At 38.7% G+C, this 13,070-nt stretch overlaps 1 protein-coding gene across 4 annotated transcripts in view; it reads right to left on the bottom strand.

Moving 5' to 3' along the window:
* The window catches only part of ERC1 (ELKS/RAB6-interacting/CAST family member 1), a 545,652-nt gene that overhangs the window by 232,294 nt on the left and 300,288 nt on the right, over positions 1-13,070 (bottom strand). For all 4 annotated transcript variants that reach the window (XM_023182988.1, XM_023182991.1, XM_023182990.1 and 1 more), the window contains one exon: positions 41-201. In XM_023182988.1, the coding sequence (XP_023038756.1) occupies positions 41-201 (161 nt within the window). The remainder of the gene's footprint in view (positions 1-40; positions 202-13,070) is intronic.

Below are 13,070 nucleotides of genomic sequence, written 5' to 3'. Positions count from 1 at the left end.
CACTAAGCATATGCTTGAAGAATAAGATACAAACACTTACTTCATCTCCAGAACTTCCTCTAAGTGTTTCCTTCTCTCCGCCCGAAGATTAGTCAAGTGAGTTTCCTTTTCTGCCAGAGACTGTTGGGTGGAGGACAGCTTTGCTTTCATGGATTCTAGTTCCTGCTTTACTTTCTCCATGGCCATCAGTAACTCCTCCACCTATCATAAATATGGGAAGGAGAAACACAGAACATCTTGATTAATAAAAGTCAGAGGACCTGGGTAACAGGCAACTCCTGGGTCCAGAAAATTGGAGAGACCCGAGAACACATTAAAAATTCTGTACTCTTTCTGGATCAGGTATGTGTATGTATGTATCAAGAATCAATACAGCAGTATAACATCCCTACAGTATAACAATTATACAGTATAATTCTCTTCCGTTTCGGTCAGAAAGAACTTAATACATGCAAGGGTGTCGAGTCATCAGTTAACAAGCTGCACGCTGCCACTGACAATATCTTTTAAGGAAGTTCTCTGGAAATGACCCAGAAATTTCCATGGAAATAATATAATACAAATATAAACATAAAAAAACAAAATAATATACAGAATGATTTTAGGAAATAAAAGACATAAACTTGGCTAATGCTAATAACAGATTTCCTGCATACATAGATGAATAATTTTTAGTCCTCTAAACTAAAATTTTCCTATTTACAGCATTAAGAAAATTTCTTTTTAAAGAAACTGCTAGAATTCAATCAGACAATTTCTTGCTCTAAATCCAGGTAGGTAGGGTTTCTTTTTTAAGGAAGGCAGGAAGGAAATATATACCTGTATACCTATATATATATATGTGTGTGTGTATATACACACACACACACGCGCACACACACACACACACCAGATAGACAGGAGACAGAATGCTTTAAAAACGACATGAGGAAAAATAAAAAAAGCCTTGACAGAAACAGACCTGAAAAACAACAAACAAAAAACCACCAGAGAAGAAAGACAAAATGCTAAAACACAAGGAAAAGAAACTAAGAGAACAACGTAAGTGCTTTATCAGTAATTTCCACTTATTCCAGGTGGCTACCAAATCAGAATTATTTAAATAAACATGTTCATTTTAATTCAGAAGCAAATGTAACCAAACAGCCAACTGCATCAATTACAAGAGTTTATGTTAAGTTGTTAATTGCCAAGAAATAATCTTGGTAATAACCAGACTTTTCAGAAGTAAGGGGTAGGGCAGGTAGAGGTGGGGCAATTGCCATTCATTGACTCCTACATAAGCCTCATTTGTGTGAGGCTAAAACAGAGAAGCCTAGAGTCAAAAATCAGCATGACAAATCAAAGTTGTTTCACTGACCCTTGGAAATTAGTGCTTCATACCTAAACAAAGTTTCCATGTTGATTGGTAACAGCTGTTAAACAATGATAGTAAGCAGATGCATTTAGTTTTTTTGGCACCTGAATTATTTTATCCTTCCAGAAGTGAGCAAGTAAAATGTCTTCTGCTAACAGCATCCTCACAGTCCCAGTTGCCATAAGAATATATTGTTAAGGCCAGGCGCTGTGGCTCATGCCTGTAATCTGAGCACTTTGGGAGGCCAAGGCAGGTGGATCACCTGAGGTGAGGAGTTCCAGACTAACCTGGCCAACATGGAGAAACCCTGTCTTTACTAAACAAATATACTGCTATGTAATACATTGGGATATGTATTCACATATCTGCAAGCTTTACATGAACATATACCATGGATTCAATTTTATCAGTTTAATTCATGTAAAATTTTATCTAAAATAGGGTACAAATAATACATCAAGCTATGTTTTTATAACATAAAATCAGTAATGGATAAGAACCATTTATAGGAGCTCCAACACACAAAGCACAGGATGTGCCCATCTTTCATGAACTTATCTTAAACAGATCTCTAAAAATCGTCCTCCCATCCTGTCTTTTGCCACTCCAGGCAACCAACATTGTCACTTTCTTACATAACTTCGACAGATATTTTACATATACACCAGCAAGCATGTATAAATAACCTATTTCTCCTTTTTCTACACAAATGGAAGCCCATTCCATACATACTCCTATGCATTTAAACATTTGGGGAAACTTTTTATAAAATACAAAATAAACATAGAAAAATACACAAATAATAATGTGTACAGCTTTAAGAATTTTGAGTGAACACACGTATGTAACCAGCACACAAAACAATAAACTAAACGTTACCAGTACCCCAGAAACTGCCCGCATATCCCCTTTCCAGATAAAGAGTAACTGGAGTAAAAGAGTATTCTGTCTTTTAACACTCTAGATTAATTTTGACTGTTTATTTTTAATTTATACAAATGAAATTACGTAGTATATAATTTTACAGATTTTTAAAATCTGTACTATCTGTGAGATTCATCCAGGTTGCACGATGCAATTATCGTAACTGTATGGTATGCCATTGTGTGAAAATACCAACATTTACTTACAGCACTTGTAATAATGAGCAGTTCTTAATTTTAATGGAGTTTAATCAATTTTCTCCTTTATATTTCTTATATGCTCAGAGCTTTTCGTATACTGAATAAGATTTTCTCTACTTCAAGGTCATGAGAATACTCTTCTATCCTTTCTTATAAATGCTTTATTGTTTCATGTTTTCATTTACAGTACATATGCAACCAATTCTGGCATACACTGTAATGGTTAAAATTCATTTTTATTAGTATGAAGATAGAAGAATTTCAAAAGTCATGGTTAGAAGAAACTTACTACCTACTTTGCAAAAGATTACAGCTTTAAAGACTACTCATAAATTGTAGGAAAAAATGTAGGGTCCAGCCCTACGCGGCCTGTGGGTTTTCTCTTTGTGTGCAGAGATGAGAGATCACAGAAATAAAGACACAAGACGAGATAAGAGAAAAGACAGCTGGGCCCGGGGGACCACCAAGACGCAGAGATGGGTAGTGGCCCTGCACGCTTGCACTCACTGCTGTTTACTGTGTTCTAGGCAAGCGGGCAGGGTAAGAAGTGTGAGTCATCTCAAATGACTGATAGGGTCACACGAGTCATGTGTGCACCGGACAGGGGACCTTTTTCCCTTTAAGGTAAGCCGAGGCGGGGAGGAAGGACAGCATCCGTCAGCATTTCTTGTCTGCACTTAACAGAAAGATCAAAAGACTTTAATACTTTTACTAATTCTGCTACTCCCGAGAGGAGGAACCAGGTGTACAGGCGGAGTGTGGACGTGGACAAGGAGCGCGACCACTGAAGCACAGCACCGCAGAGGGGGGTTTACGCCTCCGGATGGCGGTGGGCAGGCCTGGCTAACGTCAGGCCTCCCACAAGAGGTGGTGCAGCAGAGTGTTCTCTAACTCCCCCAGGGAAACGGAGACTCCCTCTCCCAGTCTGCTAAGTAATGGGTGCCTTCCCAGGCACTGGCGCTACCGCTAGACCAAGGAGCCCTCAAGCGGCCCTTATCTGGGCGTGACCGAGGACTCACGCTCTTGCCTTCTGGTCACTGCTCACGGTGTCCCTTCAGCTCCTAATTCTGTATGGCCTGGTATTTCCTTAGGTTATAACTATAGAACTGAGATTATTATAATAATAAAACACAAAGTAACACTACAAGCTAATGATTTATAATATTCATATATAATCATATCTCTATCCTATTTCTAATATAACTTTTATTATTCTGATTATTTTCTCTCTTATACTGGAACAGCTTGTGCCTTCGGTCTCCTGCCTCGGCACCTGGCTGGCTTGCCTCCCACAAAAAAAGATTTACCAGTGTTTTATATTGCACATAACCACCTTACATTTTATGAATGAGCAATGTCAAATATTGCATGCAAAAGAAGGGGCCTACCATATGCATGTATTTTAGAATCAAGAGCAAAGCACACATGTATATACTCACTACCTGGGAGCTTTGTAAGTGCAATTGCAACTGTATCCCGCTGAATCTCCCACGAAAGGTCATCAGCATTCTTAGTGTTATCCCCTTACATGTCTTTATTTTTACCTCTAATGTACACATGCCAAAATCAATCACTGATTATTTATCCAACATTATGCTTTTTTGATGCTTTTTTTTTTTTGGAGAGAGCACTCACTGCATCCTCCACCTCCTGGGCTCCAGCAATTCTGATACCAAAACCAGCCAGGAAGGAAGGGAGGGATTCAGGCAGGGAACTGACTGACTACAGAGGAATATCTCCTATACAGATGCAAAAATCCTCAACGAAATACTAGAGAACCAAACCCAACAACATGTAAAAATTGAGATCTATCCCAGGAATACAAAGGTAGTTTAACATATAAAAATGAATCGATGTAATTGGCCTGGTTTGAGTACCTGTCCCCTCCAAATCTCATGTTGAAATTGGATTCCTAGCGTTGGAGGTGGGGTGCCTAGTGGGAGTTATGTGGGTCATGGGGCGGATCCCTCACAAATAAATTAATGCCCTTCCTCGGGGATGAACTCAGTTCTCATTCTATTAGTTCACTGAGAAGGAACTGGTTGTTAAAAAAAGAGCATGGCGGCCGGGCGCGGTGGCTCAAGCCTGTAATCCCAGCACTTTGGGAGGCCGAGATGGGCGGATCACGAGGTCAGGAGATCGAGACCATCCTGGCTAACATGGTGAAACCCCGTCTCTACTAAAAAAATACAAAAAACTAGCCGGGCGAGGTGGTGGGCGCCTGTACTCCCAGCTACTCGGGAGGCTGAGGCAGGAGAATGGCGTGAACCCGGGAGGCGGAGCTTGCAGTGAGCTGAGATCCGGCCACTGCATTCCAGCCCGGGAGACAGAGTGAGACTTCGTCTCAAAAAAAAAAAAAAAAAAAAAAAAAAAGAGCATGGCACTGCCCCGCCTGTCTTACCTCCTCCCTACCATAAGACCTCTGCAAAAGCTGGCTCCGCTTCACCCTCCACCATGGGTAGAAACACCCTGAGGCCCAAACCAGGTACAGACACCTGTTCTCGAACTTTCAAGTCATCCTGAATTATGAGCAAAAGAAACCTTTTTCATTATAAATTACCTAGCCCAAGGTATTCCTTTATAGCAACACTAAATGGACTCAAGGCTACTGCATATCATATTAATAATACACCGTATTAATAGACCACACACACAAAAAACTCTATGATCATCTCAATTGATGGAGAAAAAGCATTCGACAAGTTCTAACATCCTTTCATGCTAAAAACACTCAACAAACTAGGAGTGGAAGAGGACCTCTTCAACTGATAAAGGCATCTGTGAAAAACCCACAGGTAATATCATCCTTAATGATGAAAGGCTGAATGTTTTTCCTCGAAGACTAGGACCAAGAACAAGACCAGAATGTCTACTATTATCCTTTCAGTTTAACACTGTACTAGACATAATAGCCAGGGGTATTAGGCCACACAAAAATTAAAAGGATCCACATCAGAAAGGAAGACCCAAACTATCTTTAGTTTACAATGGCATGCTCTTATCGTAAGGAATCCACTAAAAATCAGTTACAATAAATGAGCACTCAAATGTTGAAGGGCACAATAGCAATATACAAAAATCAACTGTATGTCCATACACAGCAATGACAATAAAATTAAGAAAACAATTCCATTTAAAATAACATCAGAAAGAATAAAATATCTGGGCACAAATTTAACAAATGAAATGTAAGATATATATACTGAAAATGACAAAACATTGTTGAAAGAAATACAAGACTTAAAATAAATGGAATATCCATGTTTATGGATGAAAGACTTAATATTGTTAAGATGGCCAATACTTTCCAGGTTCAACATAATCTCTATAAAAATCCAAGCTGTTGTTTTTTTGCAGAAATTGACATGTGATTCTCAAATTCACATGGAAATAAAAAGGAGGCAGAAGAGCCAAAAACATCTTCAAAGAGACAAAGCTGGAGGGCTACTCGTACTTCAAAACATTCTACAAAGCTTCTGGGTTGGGACTGGTTTAACGATGGACAAAGATATCAATGGAAAGGAAATGAGAGTCCAGAAATCAATCCTAACTTCCTGGTCATAATTTTGACAAGGGTACCAAGCCAATTCAATGGGGAAAGAATATTCATTTGAACAAATGGTGCTCGGACAAATGCCCCAGTACTTCATACTTCTAATTTCTTAATGGCATTACCTTCCTGATGACACTGGGTCACTTGCCCTGTACTAGGTACCACATTCTGGATTCCACTGACTATTTCTTTTCTTTCTTTTTTTTTTTTGAGGCAGAGTCTCACTTTATTGCCCAGGCTGGAGTGCGGTGGTGCAATCTCGGCTCACTGCAACCTTCACCTCCTGGGTTCAAGCGATTCTCGTGCCTTAGCCACCCGGCCGCCAGCTAATTCTTCTATTTTTAGTACAGACAGGGTTTTGCCATGTTAGCCAGGCTGGTCTTGAACTCCTGAACTCATGGGATCTGCCTGCCTTGGTCTCCCAAAGTGCTAGGATTACAGGTATGAGCCATTGCACCCGGCCTTTGTTGACTATTTCTTTTTTTTTTTTTTTTTTTTTTTTTAGATGGAGTCTCGCTCTGTCGCCCAGGCTGGAGTGCAGTGGCCGGATCTCAGCTCACTGCAAGCTCCGCCTCCTGGGTTTACGCCATTCTCCTGCCTCAGCCTCCCCAGTAGCTGGGACTACAGGCGCCCGCCACCTCGCCCGGCTAGTTTTTTGTATTTTTTAGTAGAGACGGGGTTTCACCGTGTTAGCCAGGATGGTCTCGATCTCTTGACCTCGTGATCCGCCCATCTCGGCCTCCCAAAGTGCTGGGATTACAGGCTTGAGCCACCGCGCCCGGCCGACTATTTCTTAATGGTGCCATTTAATCTGTTCCTCTTGTCCTCATTTGTCTTGTAAACTGAAAGATTTAAAGGCTTTACGGCTTCATTAGATTTGGGTTCAGTGTTTTTGGTCTTTTTGACAATAGTATTTCATAAGTAAGGCTGTGTGGTTCATAGCATGTCACATGAGACACATAACTGGTGGTCTTTCCCATCTTTAACAATAACATTGATTAGTGGGTTCAGGCGACAGCAGTATGATATAAATATTTTTTATTTTAATCAATTTATTTGTTATTATTTTTTTTTTAGACAGTCTTGCTCTGTTGCCCAGGCTGGAGTGCAGTGGTGCGACCTCGGCTCACTGCAACTGCTGCCTCCTGGGTTCAAGCAGTTCTCCTGTCTCAGTCTTCCGTAGCTGCGATTACAGGTGCCCACCACTACACCAGGCTAATTTTTGTATTTTTGGTAGAGACAGGGTTTTGCCATGCTGGCCAAGTTGGTCTTGAACTCCTGACCTCAGGTGATCTGCCCGCCTCGGCCTCCAAAAGTGCTGGGATTACAGGTGTGAGCCACTACGCCTGGCCTGATAGAAATCTTCATTATAAATTTATTAATTGATCTTTTATCAAATTATTTAATCATCTAAATAATATCAGTGAAGTTACACGTTTTATTTGTTTAGGAATCATTTGTACTTCTTATTCCTTCAAATTTCCAGCGACATCTATCCCCACCTTCCCACACACCACCAACAGCTTGTTCTTCTTAGTCCTGCTGACTTAAAGGAGTTATAAACACATTAATGAACACATATTCCAGAAAACGACCCTTTATCAACTACATGTGTAGCCAATTTATTCTTCCAGTTTATGGTTTATTTTTTCTTTCCATTATACTGGTTTTTGATAATCAGAAATACAGTTACATGCCATGTAATGCTTTAGTCAACAATGGCCCACATATATGATGGTGGTCCCATCAGATTACGATGGAGCTAAAAAATTCCTGTTGCCTAGTGATGTAGCTGCCATCATAATGTTGTAGCACAATGCATTACTCACGTGTTTGTAGTGACACTGGTTAAATAAACCTACTGCACTGCCAGTTATGTAAAAGTATGGCACACACAATTATGTACAATACATAATAATAATGAACAACTGTTACTGGTTTACGTATTTATTATAGTATACTTATGACTTCAGAGTGTACTCCTTCTACTTTTTTTTAAGTTAACTGTAAACCAGTCTCAGGCAGGTCCTTCAGGAGGTATCCAGAAGGCACTGACATCCTAGGAAGAGGACAGCTCCACGTGTGTTACTGTCCCTGAAGGCATTCCCGTGGGATAAGATCTAGAGGTGGAAGATAGTGATATTGATGATCCTGACCCTGTGTTGGCATAGGCTAATGTGTGTGCTTATGTCTTAGTTTTGGAAAAAAAATTTTGAAAGGTCTTAAAAAAGTAAAAAATTTTTTAAATAGAAAAATGGTTATATAAGGATATAAAGAAAAATTTTTTAATATATTTGTACAGCTGTACAATATGTTTGTGTTTTAGGCTAAGGTATTAATTTGTGTTTTTGGCTAAGTTATTACTATAATGCTATAATAAAAGAGTCAAAAAGCTTTTAAAAATTTAACAGTTTATAAAATAAAAAAAGTAAGCTTAGTAAGCTAAAGTTAATTTATTATTGAGGGAAGAAAAACATTTAAAAAATAAGCATAGTGTAGCCTAAGTGCTCAGCGTTTATAAAGTCTACAATGGCGTGTAGTAATATAATAGGCCTTCATATTCACCCACCACTCACTCACTGACTCACCCAGAGCAACTTCCAGCCCTGCAAGCTCCACTCATGGTGAGTTTCCTTAACCGATGTATCTTTTAAAAAATATTTTATATTGTACTTTTACTGTACTTTTCTGTATTTAGATATGTTTGAATACTAAAACACTTACCTTTGTGCTACTACATGATTCAGTACAGTAATGCTTTCTACAAGTTTGTAGCCCAGAAGCGAAAGGCTATACCACACAGTGTAGGTGTGTAGTAGACTATACCATCTAGACTTGTGTAAGTTCACTCTATGATGTTTGCAGAAGTAAGACTGCCTAACAATGAATTTCTCAGATGTAATTAGAGTCTTTGTTGTTAAGCAATGCACGACTATACCACATATGAATATATTCAAATTTATCAGACATTTATTTTAGTGTGATGTTTACATTCTGTTTAACAAATCCTTCTTATACTCAAAGTCGTATTTCCTACTTTTATACTGGTTTCACTGGTAGACTGAATTAGTGGTCTCAATTATTCATTCCTCGAGAGTAAAAATATACATCTCTATCCTTGCTATGGGCTTATAATGGGCAAAGTACCCTGAGTACCTCTGGCTAGGCTACGTGACTTGCTTTGGGCAAAGAGATGTTTGCAGAGCTGACACAAGCTGAGGCTTACAGTCTGAGTGGCGGAGCTGCGTTGCATTTCTACCACTGCCAGGAGAACAACATTTCGCACAGCTGCTGCCCCTCAGCTGGGCTCTAGAAAGAGCCATGTGGATCAGAGCCGCCCCAGTTAAAACCTAACTCAGAGCCAACCGTGCTCACCCTCCATGAATGTGAATGAGAAATAGATGCTTGTTATTATATGTACCTTAGGCAGAATTCTCCAGAGAAACAGAGTGTATATGTGTAAATAAAGACTTATTGTAAGAAACTGGCTCATAAATCACAAGATCTATAGGGTGAGTTGGCAAGCTGGAGACCCAGGAAAGCCAATGGCATAGTTTCCACGCAAATCCAAAGGCTTGAAAAACCAGGAGAATCAATGGAATAGTTCTAGTCTGAAGGCCAGCAGGCTCCAGACCCAGGAAGAGTCAACGCTTCAGTCTGAGTCTGAATGAAGGCAAGAAAAAGCTAACGTTCCAGTTCGAAGGGAGTTACGCAGAGGGAATTCTCTCTCTCACTTGGGAAAGATCAGACTTTTGTTCTACTCAGGACTTTAACTGATTGGATAAGGCCCACCCACATCAGGGAGGGCAATCCGCTCTATTCAATTTTGCTGACTTAAATGTTAATCTCATCCCCAAACACCCTCACAGAAACACCCAGAATACTGTCTGAGCAAGCATCCGGGCACCCTGTGGCCAGTCAAGTCAACATAGTTAACCATCACAATATGCTACCGAAATTTTGTGGTTGTTCATTACACAATATCTGATTGATAAACTTTGTAAGAGTTTTAAAGTATTGCTTTTCATGTCTAGTCCTTAATCCATCTGTAATTCATTTTTGTATATGGTATGAGGCAGGGGTCTGATTTCATTTTTCCCCATATGGATAGCCAGTGTTGCAGTACCATTTATTTAAAAATCGATTCTACCTTAATCTTTGATCTATATCAAGTATATTCATAAACATGGATATTTCTGCACTTTCTATTATAATCCACTCTTTTGTCTATTCTTGTACCAATACTACATTCATTATCTTAATTATTATCACTCTATAAGGCTTGATATCTAATAAGTCTCAGCTTGTTCTCTTCAAGAGCATCTTAGCTATTCTTGAACTTCTGCAAAAATATTTAGATTTTATCATATGCCAGGTACTATTCTGGAACAGGTAATGAACTAGATATATTTTTAGAACTTTAATATCTTTCATAAAGTTTAATAATTTTTCTCATTAAGATGTTAAACATCCGAATAATATTTATTCCTAGGTACTTTATGTGTCTTAATTTTCTAGTAAATAGTGTCGTTTTTACGAAAAACGTAAATTTTCTGTTCAATGCGGATTATGGAAATTGAATTTTTTATATTGATTCTGTATCTAGAAGTCTTCTTAAATGCTCTGAGAGATTTTGAAGTTTACTATATAGACAACTATGATAGTTTTATTTCTTTTCTCGTAATTCTTACAACATTCATTTCTTTCACTTGTCATGCTGCATAGTCCAGAATGACTACTGCAATGCTGTACAGACATGATGATAGCATGCATTCTATTTTATTCCTATTTAAAAAGAATCCTTTATAAGTTTTATCTATAAGTAGTGTAATTTTTAATAGATACCCTTTATTAAGTTAAGGAAATTCCCTTGTATTGCTAGGTAGTTAAGAATTTTTGAAAATTATAAATGAATGTAAATTTTCTGCATTTCTTGAGATGACTATGTAACTTTTCTTCTATTATCTTTTACTGTGGTGGACTATAGCAATTAGTTTTCTTTTCCTTTTTTTTGAGATAGAGTCTTGCTCTGTTGCCTGGGCTGCAGTGCAGTGGTGTGTTCTCAGCTCAGTGCAACCTCCGTCTCCCGGGTTCAAGCAATTCTCCTGCCTCAGTTTCCCAGGTAGCTGGGATTACAGGTGTGCGCCACCACACCTGGTTAATTTTTGTTTTTCCTCGAGACAGGGTTTTGCCACATTGGCCAGGCTGGTCTCAAACTCCTGACTTCAAGTGATCCATCTGCCTTGGCCTCCCGAAGTGCTGGGATTACAGGCATGAGCCACCATGCCTAGCCAGGATTACACGAGTTTTCTAATGTTAAGCCAAACTTGAACTCTTGGAATAAAACTTGCTCATGCACATTTTTCTTTTTTGTGTACACTAATTTGGATTAGGAATTTTTGCTACATGTTCAGGACTTAGGCCTAAGTTTTTCTTTTCCTGTATTAACTTGTAAAGTTTTGATATAGTTATATGAGCCTTATTAAATATGTTGTTGAGTGATTGTTCCATCTCTTTTATATTTCTGAATTGTGTCTGTAAGATTGAAATTATTTGCTCCTTGTATATTTGCCAAAAGTTACCAATATAAATCTCTGGGCTTGAAATTTGTAGGAAAAATTTTTATTACTCCCTCATTTTTCTTAAGTTTTCTTTTTCATATTTAGCTGGCTTTGCTAAGTTCAATTTTTCTTGGCATTTGGTCATTTAGTCTACATTTTCGAATGTGCTGGCAAAGATATCTTTGTATCTTTTTAACACCTGCAAGACTAGTAGTTGTGAACCCTCTATCATTCTAAAATAAATATTGTTCATTTTGCCATCTTTCTTTTTTTCTTTCAGTCTCACCAAAGACCAGCTGACTTTCTTGGTGTTTTCAAAGAATGAATTTTGGGTTTTGTGGATTTGTTTTATAAAAGGGTGAGAGGGATTTGGTTTTCCACTTGTCTATATTGGGCTGCCTTGATCTTTTCTTTTATCCTATGGAGATACAAAACCCAATGTTCAACAGTTATCAAGTACTTATTTTTGAATTCCCTACCTGTTCATCCCCTGACCTGAGAATTTCTTAGCTTTCTGCCAACATATAAATGCATATTTTATTGACTATCTTCAATTGTTTCTGTGAAAGTTACTTCCCCAGCATCAAGTCTGTCATATTTAAGAACACATTTTACCCTTCATTCAAAACTCTTACTTCCAAAACAAACACAAAAAATTTGATTAAAATATGAGCAAAAGATCTCTATAGACATTTCTCAAAAGAAGACATAAAAATAGCCAAAAGGTATATGAAAAATGCTTGACATCACTAATTATCAAGGAAATGCAAACCAAAACCACAGTGAAGCTGACAGTGGTGGGTCATGCCTGTCATTCCAGAAGGCCAAGGCAGGAGGGAGGGGTTTGAGGCCACCTAGGCCACAGAGTGAGACTCCATCTCTACAAAAAATGAGCCAGGCATGATAGTGCGGCCATTCTGGAGGGCTGCTTGAGTCCAGGAGTTTGCAGCTGCAGTGAGCTGTGATCACGCCACCGTGCTCCAGCCTGGGTAACAGAACAAGATACTGTCTTTCCCTCAAACCACTCCTAAAAAACCACACAACGAGATACTATCTCATCCCAGTTAAAATGGCTATTATCAAAAAAGCAGAAAATAACCAATTCTGGCAAGGATGCAGAGAAGGGAGAACACTCATACACTGTTAGTGAGAATGTAAATTAGTACAGAAACTACGGAAAACAGTATGGTGTTTCCTTAAATAACTAAAAATAGAACTATCTCATGATCCAGCAATCCCACTACTGCGTATATATCCAAAAGAAAGGAAATCAGTGTATCAAACAGATATTTGCACTCCCAAGTTTACTGTGTGGCACTATTCACAACAGCCAAAATATGGAATCAACCTAAGTATCCATCAGTGGATGAATGAATAAAGAAAATGTGGTATGCACACACACACACACACTATTCACACACACACACAATTCACACACACACACTATTCACACACACACACTATTCACACACACA

The sequence above is a fragment of the Piliocolobus tephrosceles genome, chromosome 10, assembly GCF_002776525.5.
Source record: "Piliocolobus tephrosceles isolate RC106 chromosome 10, ASM277652v3, whole genome shotgun sequence".
In the NCBI taxonomy this organism is placed as follows: Eukaryota; Metazoa; Chordata; class Mammalia; order Primates; family Cercopithecidae; genus Piliocolobus; species Piliocolobus tephrosceles.
The sequence above is the reverse complement of the archived record's forward strand: the minus strand, read 5'-3'. Positions and strand labels throughout refer to the sequence as shown.